The sequence below is a fragment of the Protopterus annectens genome, chromosome 2.part0 (assembly GCF_019279795.1).
Source record: "Protopterus annectens isolate FY-2018-M chromosome 2.part0, PAN1.0, whole genome shotgun sequence".
Classification (NCBI taxonomy): Eukaryota; Metazoa; Chordata; order Ceratodontiformes; family Protopteridae; genus Protopterus; species Protopterus annectens.
In genome coordinates, this window is record NC_056728.1 from 831,070,107 (window position 1) to 831,083,366 (window position 13,260).

Genomic DNA, 13,260 nt, shown 5'->3' on the forward strand with positions numbered 1-13,260 from the left:
CTGCCAGCTTTTACATTTGCTTACTACAGACCTACACAGACAAGTGTGAAACACACATCTGATTACATTCAACTCTATGCTTACATCAGGTGCTGTATTCTCCACATTTTATGTTGCAAGCCCATATTAATTCATAGCTACTGCAAAGCACCAAACAGATATCAAATATACTATTAATAACCTATGTCTTTTCACCAAGTAACGCAATTAAAACGAGTAACTGGTATGTTATCAAACAAAAGGCAGGATAAATACGATGAATGAAATGCTTAAGGCAGCACTTCTGCAGCTGAAGCTCTGTAACTTTGTTTAAAAATTAAATGCTGCCAAAATAGAAACAGGCTTTGCTCATGCATTTGTGAAAATAACATTAGGGTGACATTCTAGTAAACTAAACATCACCACCTATTACGCCCAATTACTTCAATTCATTCTATCAACGTACAAAGAAATGCACACATATCCGCTTATAGTCCAGCCCATTACATGCTACGAGTCGGATGACGCAGACTTTTATCAGCTGGCAACGTTCTTCCTGTACTACTTTCTGTGTGCTACAATGTTTATTAGCCGTAGGTGACCAGAAAGAATCTGTATATCAGTAATAAATACGAAAGTAACGTGAGCTGTCTTGTTGATTCTAGAAAATGGATTATAGAGAGAGTGATAATCGGAGAGCGATGGTAAAAGAAGAGGCAAAAAAGGAACTGTTAACGGCAACACATCCAGGGCAGGTAACAAAATTAGAGTTGTGTACATATGCTGCTGTTTGCACGTGGATGTAGATGCGGTTTTTAAATGCAGTGTTACTTAAGCAGTCTTAGCTGAGTGCTTTGTCAAGGAACGTGTGTCTTTTAAATATAGGTTCCTGTTAGTATAATTGATTTGTGACTTCTTAGATCAGTTTTTATAAAACTAATAATTTTGCTTTTGTGCTAGAGTCTGGTACAAAAGTTTGAACAGGTAATAAGGTGCTGTATGGCACGCATTGTGTGAAAAGATGTACTAACTTTAACGTTCGAAATGCAGGCATTTTGGGGGCAATGTGCTTTTTTATGTGAGAATATTAACAGTGATATAATAAAGTTGTGTAATGTCTAATGCTATCTGCCAGAAGTTAAACACGTTTGTTGGATGTTTCATTGCCATCTTTCTTATCAACAATTTTCTTAGTAGTTTTCTGGTAAGTATCATGCTAGTGGAATATCTTAACTCCTTAGTGTATTGAGGAGCTTGGGTGTTGAACTGTGATCCAAGCTAAGGAAGAAGTGTGGGGGTAGTCTGTTTCCTGTAGTACATGCTATTAGGTTTGATTTGGTGTATTTTAATGTTTCTAATTTTAGCGCTTAATACTTTACAATCAATTTTTATGGTAGTAATACATGAGTAGAGTAAAAAAGACCCTGAAAGATTGAAGTTGCTTTGTAGTTAAAATGTTTACATTTAAATGCTAATAGGCTTCTGTTGCTGTAGGCCAGGCTTGTATAGACGATGGAGCTCAACACTGAGAATAATATGGTATTCTGCAATTTGAAGTTGTAAAAATATGTATGATCTGTAGCTTGTATATGTCATACACTCTCGTAAATGTCCCTGGATTCCCTATTCGCCATTAATTCTGTATGTCTACAGCCTTTTTTGCTCTCCTCAATTCCATGGAGCTACAGCTTTCTCTGCGAAGAAGTACTTTAGAATCTCTAAAAAGTAGTTGGCCCCTCTGAATTAGACCCTGGTAGCAGAACACAGGGGGCAGGATTCACGATGGCTTGCACGGAATCTGAGTAGTGTAAGACTCCATGCAGCCATCGCTATCCAGGAACAGCCTGTATGTGCGTGTAAGAGAGCACCTAAAACGGCTCTTACACGGACAGGGTGTGGATATGCTAATTACCTCACTTGCAGCCGAAAGGCATGCAAATGAGGTAATTTCGCGATCCAGGAAGCAGAAATCTGCCCGTGTAAGAGCCGTGTTATCTGCAGAAATGTACTCAGTTGATAACTGAGTACAGTTCTGCAAATAACACAATGGAGCCTTGTCAGCTCCAAATAAAGGTTGCAAATGTTCCAGGCAGCATGCCACTGGCAATTTTCGATGTTTAAACATAGCGCAGCGCTGCGCAAACGGGCTGCGCTATAAAAAACAGAAAAATAAAAATTTGGGTTTTATGCAAAGCATGAATTTACAATGTAAGGGAATAGCAGGCTGAAAACAACATGGCCACCGAGTAGGGGTTGCTAAGGGGGGAAGCTGAGTGTAAGACATGTAACTAAGCATTTGTAGGAAATCCTATGTAAATGAGTGGTAGGATAGTTCCTGGATGCCATGTCAGCACATGTCGGTGATCATGTATATTTCCCCAATTCCCATGAGGTATTGGCCAGTAATATGCGTCTCTTCCAGCAAATAGTGGAATACCCTGAGGTAGTGGGTGCAATAGACTGCACGCATATACGCATCAAAGCACCAGCTGGTGAGCGGGGTAGGGCCTGCATTAACCGCAAGGGCTTCCCCTGGTCGTGTGTGATGCCCAGGGAATAATAATGAATGTGTGTGCTGGCTGCCCTGGAAGCTACCATGATTCCCATATCTGGCATATGATGCAGCTGTACCAGACATTTGCCAATGGGGACATCCCACATGGTCACTTAGTGGGGGATGCTGGCTACGCACTGGAACCGTGGCTGATGACACCCATCAGAAATGCACACACACCTGAACAAGAACGCCATAATGAGGCACACGCTCAAGTCACGGTTCCGGTGCCTGAACACATCTGGTGGAGCCTTGCAGTACTCACCAACTACATGTACCCAAATTGTCATGGTATGTGCTATGCTACATAATATGATTCTGCGAAAACAGCTGCAGCAGGACCAGCATAGGGCTGGGCCAAACAGCCCCCCATCATTGCCAAGCCAACCACAGGCAGAGCGTGACTCGAAGGAGGAACAACCTGAGCCTGCCCCAGTAGGCAGAAGGAGGCGTGCCCAGTATGCCTTGGCCTTGGCAAAGAGGCAATGCATAGCACATACACTGGCTCAGTAGGAACCCTGGAAATGATACCTCTCTCTGACTCACACATATAGTAAAAGGGATGCCTAAGTTGACACAACCTGCTTTCAAACATGTACAGGGAGTGTAGTATGTGCATCCAACATAGACAGCCCTGCAGCACCACCTGAGGCATGATTGCCATGTGTTAAGCAATGTAACACCATGTAGTATATGCAAACTTGATGACCCTGACTAACATCCTACCCTCACCAAGCATGATGCCACAATATGAAGACAAGATAATCAATTACAATAATTGGCTTAAGTATTGCTGTTAGTCAAAGGGGATCCAATGTGTGTCAGCCTGGGATGGCATGCTCCACCTGCTAGGGATGGCGTGCACCTATCACTCCTGGCCTTTTGGATACTGGCAAAGGCTGTTGTCACCCCCACTGTGCCTTGAATAGGTAAGGCTCAAAACACAAACCCACCTCCATAGGTATCACAAGGGATAAGAACCTAGACATAATGCTACCCAATGCCAGAAGTCTAAACTGCAAGATGCATGCAGTCCAAACTCTCCTCAGCATGGAGAATGTTGATATCTGTTCTGTAACAGAAACCTGGGTCAAGGCTCACAAGAGCACCCTAACACTACCAGGTTACACCTCATACCATGCTTTACAGCCCCAAAACATGGAACAAACTACAAAAGGAGGGTGACTATCAATAATTGTCAAGGATAACCACACCACCAGGTTGGTACCACAAGAAGAAGCAGCATGGACTATCCACGGGCAAGTAACAGTGGCTAAAACTGCCTCCCAGTTTGTAGCCCGCTACAGACCACCCTCCTAACGCCAGGAACTGCGCTTGGCCTACTTCGGAACACATGAAAGTATCAAGGTCTCTCCAAACAACATTATACTGGGCGACTGAAAATACTCGAACGTAGACTGGGAGCATTATTCTAGCTCCAACACCCTAAGCCAAAGGTTCCTAGAATTCATAAAACAAAATGCTCAGGAACAACTTACCACTCCTACAAGAGGGGTAAGCATACTGGATGTGATAATCAGCAACATGGGTACTCTATGCCCAGATGACAAGTGTATCCCTCACTGGTAAGATCAGACCATAGAGTAATCACACTGGATATTCACATCCTGACCCCAGTCCCTGGGCAGAAAACCACAGTGAAAAACATGTGTAAAGCAAATGTTGCACTCCTCCAAACTGATGTGGAATCTATTAAAGGCCTTGTGCCTGTGGAAAATATGGGCCACACCTCAGAACCCTTTAATAATGCATTCTATGAACACTTTCAGGAATGCATGGATTATGCAATCCCAAATAAAACCAAGACCCAATTCCATACACGCAGGCATCTGGCCTGGTGGACCCCAGCCATTACCAAACCATGCAAGAGAAGGAGGAAGCTACTACATGATGGAGCAAAACCCAAAAAGGGAAGTAATCTCTGATCAGTATTATGGCAAAAAACTATGGCCACACATAAAATCCACTAAGGCCAGCTACAACATGTTGAATATGGGAATCTTGAGGCAATGTCACACCTGCCCCATGTACACAGACAACCCCCTCCTCCCCCCAACAAATACAAATATATGTGAGAGATGCAACTATGTATCCAAACTGGAGGCCGAGCTTTCTCAACTCAGTACTGGCAAAACCAGTCAGGGGGAGAAGGTAACCACACACACCACAAACCCAAACCCAGTCTCACATAGACCTATCACAACTGCAAACCAAAGACATAAACACACAAAAACATTCTCGGAGGCTATAATTAAAAATCTACCAAATCAATAGAGGCCTCCAAAGCAGACACCCAAGCAACCACTACCTCAAAACATAGCACATGCAACACATAGTTCACAAAGTCAGTGTGCCAAACAGTCACAGCCCTTAAGGACAAACAACATGCCTGATACACTTGTAATAGGTGACTGCATAGTCAGACACACTGATGTCCCGCTCACCAGACTGAACAAGGAAAAGGTTACAGTAAGCTGCCTGTTGGGTGCTACAATCCGCCACATAACACAAGCACTCAGGTCACTCCAAAGCAAGTACAAATATGACTCAGTCATTGTCCATGCTGGTGTGAATGACCTGAGACGTACCTCCCTGGACTACATGAAAAGAGGAGCTCTCTGATTATGTAGCCCAGGCCGGTATGACCCTGACCCTGAGCAGCATCTTACCCTCACCAAGAATGATGCCACAGTACAAACACAGAATGATCAGCTTTAACAATTGGCTCAATTACTGCTGTCATTCCAAGGGGATCCAATGTCTGTCTGCTTGGGATGACATGCTTGACAAGCCACGCTGCTTTGCCAGGGATGGCTTGCACCTGTCACCCCTGGGCTTCTGGATATTGGCTAAGGCTCTTGCCACCTCCATAGTGCCTTTTGTAGGTAAGGCTCAAAAGACAAACCCACCTCCCTAGAAAACATAAGTGGAAAAAAAATAAGGGTAATGCTGCTCAACGCCAGAAGTCTCAACCTCAAGATGCACGCTCTCGAGGCCCTCCCCAGTATGGAGAACATCGATGTCTGTGCAGTGACGGAAACCTGCTTCAAGGCTCCTGAGAGCACCCTAGCATTACCAGGTTATACCTCATATCATGCTTTTCGGCCCCAAAACCTGGACCAAACCACAAAAGGAGGGGGAGTATCCACATTCATCAAAGATACCCACACCTCCAGGTTACTGACAATACACGAAGCATCGGAGTCCATCCATGTGTAATTAACCGTAGGCAAAACTGCTGTACAGTTTGTAGCATGCTACAGACCACCCTCTCAAACCCAGGAACCCCACTCAGCCTTCATGAAGACACTGGAGAGTATGAATGTCTCTCCAAATACCAAACAAGGTACCCACAAATTACCACATAGGTGGTAATCCATTACGTACGGAAGAAGTAATCCGGGACCTAGGGACACAAGTGGACAGTAACCTCTCATGTGACACTCACATTGCCAAGGTGGCTAGGAAGACCTTCTACATTGGCCACCTTATCATGAATGGATTCACATCTACATCAGGAGAGGTCATTGTGCCCCTGTACTCTTCTCTTATCAGGCCCATAATTGAGTGCAATGCCCCATTTGGGATGTACCTTACCCGACACCTGCAGCAGTTAGAAAGACCCCAAAAATACCTCACCAAGAGGATAAAGGGTCTCAAACATTTGTCATATGCTGCCCAGCTGAAGAAACCCAGGCTGTATTCAGTCACATACTGCCTACTCAGAGGCAATGTATGCCCGACGTACAAGGTCATGTCCAATCCAGAATTAATGGACATGCTCCACCTCAGAAAATCCAAATCCATCAGAGCCGTGAGAGATTTCAACCTCAACACATAAATAAATAGGATGTGCTGGAGGGACAGATTCATAACCCAGAGGCTCCCTACACTCTGAAACAGAATCCCAGTCCATGTTAGGCAGAGCCCGTCACTGACTCTCTTCAAGAGGAATCTTGACGAGTGGATGGGAGATCATAGATTTACACTGGGGGTCATCACTGTGTCACGTCTAGGCAGAGGCACAGTAAAGTAAACCCTAAATGGGCATAATATTCACATTGCAAGGGGTGGCAAAAGCCACACACACTCTGGCTAGGCTTATAAATGCCCTAGGGCAGATAGCCTAGTATGAACCTATGAAGATACAAATTGTACAGGACACTAAGGATAATCACAAGGCTTTCTTAACTGATGGTAGGATCCTTGGTGGGAATTCACAGATATGCTCTGAATTACTCAAATATTACAAACAATACACCAAACCCACAAACATTGCCAACATCCAACCTGACAGGTTCAGTGCAAACTCCCCCCCACACCAAAATGCCAAATATCTATCCCAGCAGAGTGCTGGCCCCCTGACATTGCAGATGCTGAGGTAACAGCCAGCATCTTCAAAGCAAAACACACAGCATCAATAGTGCGACGAGATGGTGTCCTGGGCTGCGCCCAACATGAACTCCAAGAAGAATGGAACACCAAATAACACTACTGCTCAATCTCAGCCTTACCACAGGATATGTACCCAAAGAGCAGTGTACAGCAACAGTGGTCCCTCTCCACAAAGGTGGTGCCTGAATGGATACTGCAAACTATCACCCCAGAATCCTGACAAGCTTGGTCTGCAAAGCTATGGAAAGGATCATCATGGACCTCAGAAATAAAGATATTGGGGACCTACAGACACTGGACCCTACCCAGTGTGGCTTTCTTAAGGGCAGATCCTGCCCCTTAAACATGTTTGATTCATTTGAAACAGTCATCAAGGCCATTGATGAGGGGAATGTGGTCCACACAGCCTTTCTGGACCTTGCAAAAGCCTTCCATACAATACCTCACTTGTTCATTATAGATAAGCTCACCAGCTTAAATATAAACCCCTATGTCAGTAGATGGGTTGTAAACCAGCTCAAGGACAGAACTGACATGGTCAGAAATGCTGCAGCCATGTCAGACTACAAACCAGCTACAACTGGCATCCGACAAGGCTCGGTCCTGGGACCTCCCTTGTTTGGTATATATTTCCCATAGGTACAGGCCAACATGGAAGGACTGTGTCTGAACAAGTTTGCAGATGACTACAAACTGGGCACCATATCTGACCATCCAGCTGACACAAGCTTCCTACAAAAGGGCCACATAGAAACAGACAACTGGTGCCAGAGCCATGTCATCAAGCTATATGCAGAAAAGTGTATAGTCATCCCCTTTGGAAAAACAGTAAGTGCCCACCAATTACCACATAGGTGTTAACCCATTAAGTACTTTAGAAGTAATAAGAGACTTGGGGACACAAGTTGATAGATATCTTGCATTTGACAACCATGTCGCTGTAGTGGTTACTGAAACATACCATATACCCACCTAATCATGAAGGTAGTCACATCTGGATCAGGGGAGGTCATCGTGCCTCTTCAGTCATCCTTCATCAGCCTCACAGTTGAGTACAATGGCCCCTGTGGGATGTACCTCAACAGACACCTCCAGCAACTGGAAAGACCCCAAAAGTACCTCACCAGGAGGATCAAAGAGCTCTAACAGATGTCATGTGTTGCCTGATTAAACAAACTGCAGCTCCACACAGTGCCATACTGCCTGCCCAGAGGCAGTCTGTGCCTTATGTATAAAGCCATGTCCAAGCTGGAATCAATGAACATGCTGCACCTTGTAAAATCTGAATGCCAGTGAGCTATGCATATGAGAGACTTGAACCCCAGCACTGACATAAATAGGACATGCTGTAGTGATTGATCCATAACCCAGAAGCTCCCTCCACTCTTGAGTAAACTCCCAGTACAGGTTAGCCAGAGAGTCCCTCATTGACTCTCCTCAAGAGGAATCTTGATCAGTGGATGGGAGATGGTAGGTTTACCTTTGGTATCACTGTTATGTCACGGGTAGACAGAGGCCCAGTATACTAACCTTGAAATATGTCATGGCAAACTCCAGTTACAATGTGTGTTGAAGGACAAACACACTCTCTGACTAGCATTAGAAATGGCCTAGGGCACATAGCTAGTGTTTGTCAATGTCCACCCAAGTTGCAGAATACACTACCAATGTTGGACAAGCATGGTTTAAGTAGTCCATATCTGAACAAAATGCAACATGGTCATATTTGCACAACTGGCCTTTAACCAGTCTGGTGTGCTCACTATGAATATTTAAAGCAGTGATGGGACTGAAACCCAGGATACTGTCCACCACAGTGAAAGTACTGAACCAGTACACTATACGATATTACAGTGTTTGGTCAGTATGAAATGATGTTGACAACTGTATGCAAACTATTCCATGGAAACCCTGCAGGCACAGTATAATCCCTGTTGGGTTCAGACACAAAGCAGTTGGGCAGTAAGAACACAACATGACTTCCAACACACAACTATAAATGTGAAATATTGTTGAAGTTCACACGCAACCACAAATGTGGTGGACCTCAGATTTCAACATATGGAAAGCTCACACTGGGCATGCTCGCACACTTTGATAAATGAGACATATGTCAGGCAACAAGCCTGAACTGGGCATGCTCACACACTTAGGTCATGTCTCAGTTTAGCAGTTGGCCACACACACACATCTGGCATTTGTATGTGTTAAGCCAGGAACCTCCCACAATACAGCAATCTGCCCAGTGCACGCAGTTAAATGACAACAGAGACATAAGTTAAATAGTGGATCCCTCCTATATTCAAACATCTTCCACAGATACACAAGTTGTTCATAGAAACAGGGAAAGCTATGGCAGTAAAGACCTGCAAACAGTTTATCAGCAACAAATATTGTGCATCTGAAAATTAAACATATGGGTGTAGAGGTCAATACTAGGCTGTTTGCCCTAGGGAATACATAAGCTTAGCCAGAGTGTGTTTGGTGTCTGCCTCCCCAGTACAGTAGGCTACTGTGCCTCTGTAAAGTAGGTCACAGAAGGCACCGTTTAAGGCTAGTGTGCTGTGCCTCCGTCAAGCAGGGACACAGTGGAGATCCCAGGGGTTGAATTTGCAATGTCGCATCTATGTGGCTGGTGTTTGCTGGAAGAGGGTTGGCGAGGACTTATAACAGTAATTGGGCGTCAATTACAGACTGAGGGAAGCCTTATCTGCAGTGTCTGGACAATTTCACTGTCAACACTTTGAAGTGATGATTTTGAGGGATTGAAGTGTCTTGCCAATACTGTTCAGAGACGTCCTCCCTCTGTAGGATATTGCTGTGTAATGTATTAGCTCCCTCCTTCTGTTGTACAGCTTATATATGGCTGGTGTACACCAGACAGGTCTCCTGTTGTGGAGGAGTCTTGGGTTTATTTATCAATGCAAACCTTCCGGATGCTCATAGAATGCAATTGTCAAGGATTATGCAGAGTGTCCTGTATAATCCTCCAGCATGGGTCCTTTGAAGTCTTCCACCCCAGTCTTCACAAGTGCAAAGTCTGCTTTTGATAAATACTTTGTTTGCAGTGACTTCCTTGCCTGGGGGTGGGGATGGGATATGGATGTCCAGGGAAAGTTGGTTATGGTCAGATATTAACAATGGTGGTCTACCTCTGGTGTGGAACATAGAGTCCCCATGTTGCAGATGGTCAGGTCCAATATGTATTCCCCCTTGTGGCTGTGGTGATTGGTCCTGCCATAGCACATGGATTCACAAATTGTAGTGGCTGTAGGGTGATGTTGTTGAGGCCTGAGTAGTTCCCCACTCAATATACCTGTACCTGAAGTTAACCACTGTAATGGTGTATGTGAACACCTTCATATCCTACACTGTTCCCAGGGAAGCAAAGTGTGGTTCCTGGATATGGGAGGGGTGGTCTGAACTGGTTGTGTTGTGTGTTACAGATCCTGTGGTCAAGAAGCATGGTATAAAACATAACCTGGCAGTGCTGATGTGCACATGTGACCCTGAAGTAGGCGTCTGTTAATGCATATATATGCTATACCCCATACTGACGGATAGTAATAGATGTACATACCTCTTTCTAAATAATGATGTCAGCACCCTATAAATACTGCAGGAGAAGAAAAGACACCCAGTAATTCGAATAGCGCTCGCTAATGTCTCTCTCAAGTGTCATAATATAGTTAGGTAGGGGTTTGAATCCTGCAAATGCGCAGTGTGTGTGTGTGTGTGTGTGTGTGTGTGTGTGTGTGTGTGTGTGTGTGATTGGGGAGGGGGGGTTAGTGTGTGTGCAATTCTGTTTGAAAGAAATGTCCCTTTTGGCAACTAGAAGAACACACTACATGATGTACATTCCTCTTTCTAAACACTGATGATGTCAGCACCCTATAAGTATAGCAGGAGAAGGGAAACCTCCCAGTAATGCGAATAGCGCGCTCTGCTAATGCATTTCTCTCAAGTGTCATAACATAGTTAGGTAGAGGTTTGAATCCTACAAATGCCATGTGTGTTTTTGTCACGCAGTTTGTCCATGTGTGTTGGGTGTTGCTCTTAATATTGTATGACATATATTATATCAGTAATTTCAGTGCACACATGAGGTATGTGTGTGCCACATAGACATATGTACCTGTGACCTTAAATAGTTCCCATGTGTGAAGCCTGCCTCATGTGAATACACGGAATTTGCATTACACAACTTTTTGACTGTGGTTTTCTGTGCAGGAGCTGCGGTTGGTATGTGAATATACAGTGAGAGTAGTCTATGGTGTCATCTTACCAGTGAGGGATACACTTCTGGTCTGGAGCATGTAGTCCACATGTTGGTGATGATCAGGTGCAGCATGTTTTCCCCTCTTGTGGGAGTGGTAACAAGTTGTCCCATAGCATTTGAGTGTATGGATTCTAGGAACCTTTCGCCTAGGATGTTGGAGCTACAGTAATGCTCCCAGTCTGTGTGTGGGTAAATGAAGCTGCCCAATATATTGTTGTTTGGAGACACCTGCATATATTCATGTGTTCTTAAGTAGGCCAAGAGGGTTACCTGGGTTTAGGAGGGTGGTCTGTAGCAGGCTATGAATTGGAAGTCAGTTTAACCCACTGTTAGTTGCACGTGGATAGTCTGTGATGCCTCACGCTGTGGCAACAACCTGAAGTGTGGGTATAGGTTCATAAGGCCATACTAGGCTATCTGCCCTAGGGCATTTATAAGCCAAGCCAGAGTGTGTTTGGCTTTTGCCACCCATTTTAAATTAATGTTGCTATGCCCTTTTTCGAGGTTAGTATACTGTGCCTCTGTCTAACAGTGACACATAAGTGATACCCGGGCTAAACCTACGATCCCCCATCCACTCCTCAAGATTCCTCTTAAAGAGAGTTAATGAGGGACTCTGCCTAACCTGGACTGGGATTTTATTCCAGAGTGAAGGGAGCCTCTGGGTTATGTATCTGTCCCTCCAGCATGTCCTATTTATGTCTGTGCTGAGGTTCAAGTCTCTCAAGCGCGTAGCTCGATGGGATTTGGATTTTCTGAGGTGCAGCATGTCCATTAATTCCGGGTTGGACATGGCGTTATACGTCAGGCACAGATCACCTCTGAGCAGGCAGTATGCCACTGAGTATGGAGTTTTGTTAATCGGGCAGCATATGGCATCTGTTTGAGCCCTTTGATCCTCTTGGTGAGGTACTTTTGGGGTCTTTCCAGTTGCTGCAGGTGTCTGGTAAGGTACATCCCAAAAGGGGCATTGTACTCAATTATGGGCCTGATGAGGGATGAGTAAAGAGGCACGATGACCTCCCCTGATCTAGATGTGTATCCCTTCATGATTAGGTGGGCTATATAAAATGTTTTTCTAACCACTTTGGCCATGTGGTTGTCAAATGAGAGATTGCTATCAACTTGGGTCCCCATGTCCCTAATTACTTCTTCCGTACTTAATGGATTACCACCTATGTGGTAATTTGTGGGCACTTTGTTTTTGCCAAAGGGGATGACTATACACTTTTTGGTGTTTAGCTTGAGGCCATGGCTCTGGCACCAGTTGTCTGTTTCTATGAGGCCCTTTTGGAGGATGCTTGTGTCAGCTGGAGAGTCTATTTATAGCGCCCAGTTTGCAGTCATCTGTGAACTTGGTCAGCCACAGTCCTTCCATGTTGGCCTGTACCTCCGAGAAATATATACCGAACAGGAGAGGTCCCAGGACTGAGCCTTGTGAGACACCACTTGTAACTGGTTTAGAGTCTGACATGGCTCCAGCAATTCTAACCATGTGGGTTCTGTCCTTGAGCCAGTTTGCAACCCATCTAGTGACATAGGGGTTTATATTTAAGCTGGTGAGCTTATCTATAATGCCAGAGAGGGGTATTGTATCGAAGGCTTTTGAGAGGTCCAGGTAGGCTGTGTGGACCACCTTCTCCTTGTCAATGGCCTTGGTGACTGTGTCAAAGAAATTGACCAGGTTTAATAGGCAGGATCTGCCCTTAATGAAGCCGAATTGGGTAGGATCCAGTGTCTGTAGTTCCCCAATATCTTAATTTATGAGGTCCATGATGATCCTTTCCATAGCTTTGCAGACCAAGCTAGTCAGGCTTATGGGGCAATAGTTTCCAGGATCTGTTGAGGCACCACCTTTGTGTAGAGGGACCACTGTTGCTGTACGCCACTCTTTGGGTACATATCCTGTGATGAGGCTGAGATTGAACAGTAGTTTTAGGTTTGGGTTTAGCTCATCTTGGAGTTCATGTAGGAAACAGCACAGGACACTGTCTGGTCCCATTGATGCTGTGTTTTTTGCTTTGGAGAAGGT

The 13,260-nt window shown here is 44.7% G+C and overlaps 1 protein-coding gene across 2 annotated transcripts in view; it reads left to right on the forward strand.

Moving 5' to 3' along the window:
• Positions 1–484: 484 nt before the first annotated feature.
• CDC37L1 (cell division cycle 37 like 1) overlaps positions 485–13,260 on the forward strand; it is a 684,318-nt gene continuing 671,542 nt past the window's right edge. Inside the window, exon 1 of one of the 2 annotated variants that reach the window (XM_044061102.1) lies at positions 485–734. In XM_044061102.1, coding sequence (XP_043917037.1) covers positions 648–734 — 87 coding nt within the window. In that variant the 5' untranslated portion in view covers positions 485–647. The remainder of the gene's footprint in view (positions 735–13,260) is intronic. The other variant, XM_044061103.1, reaches the window with a different exon arrangement.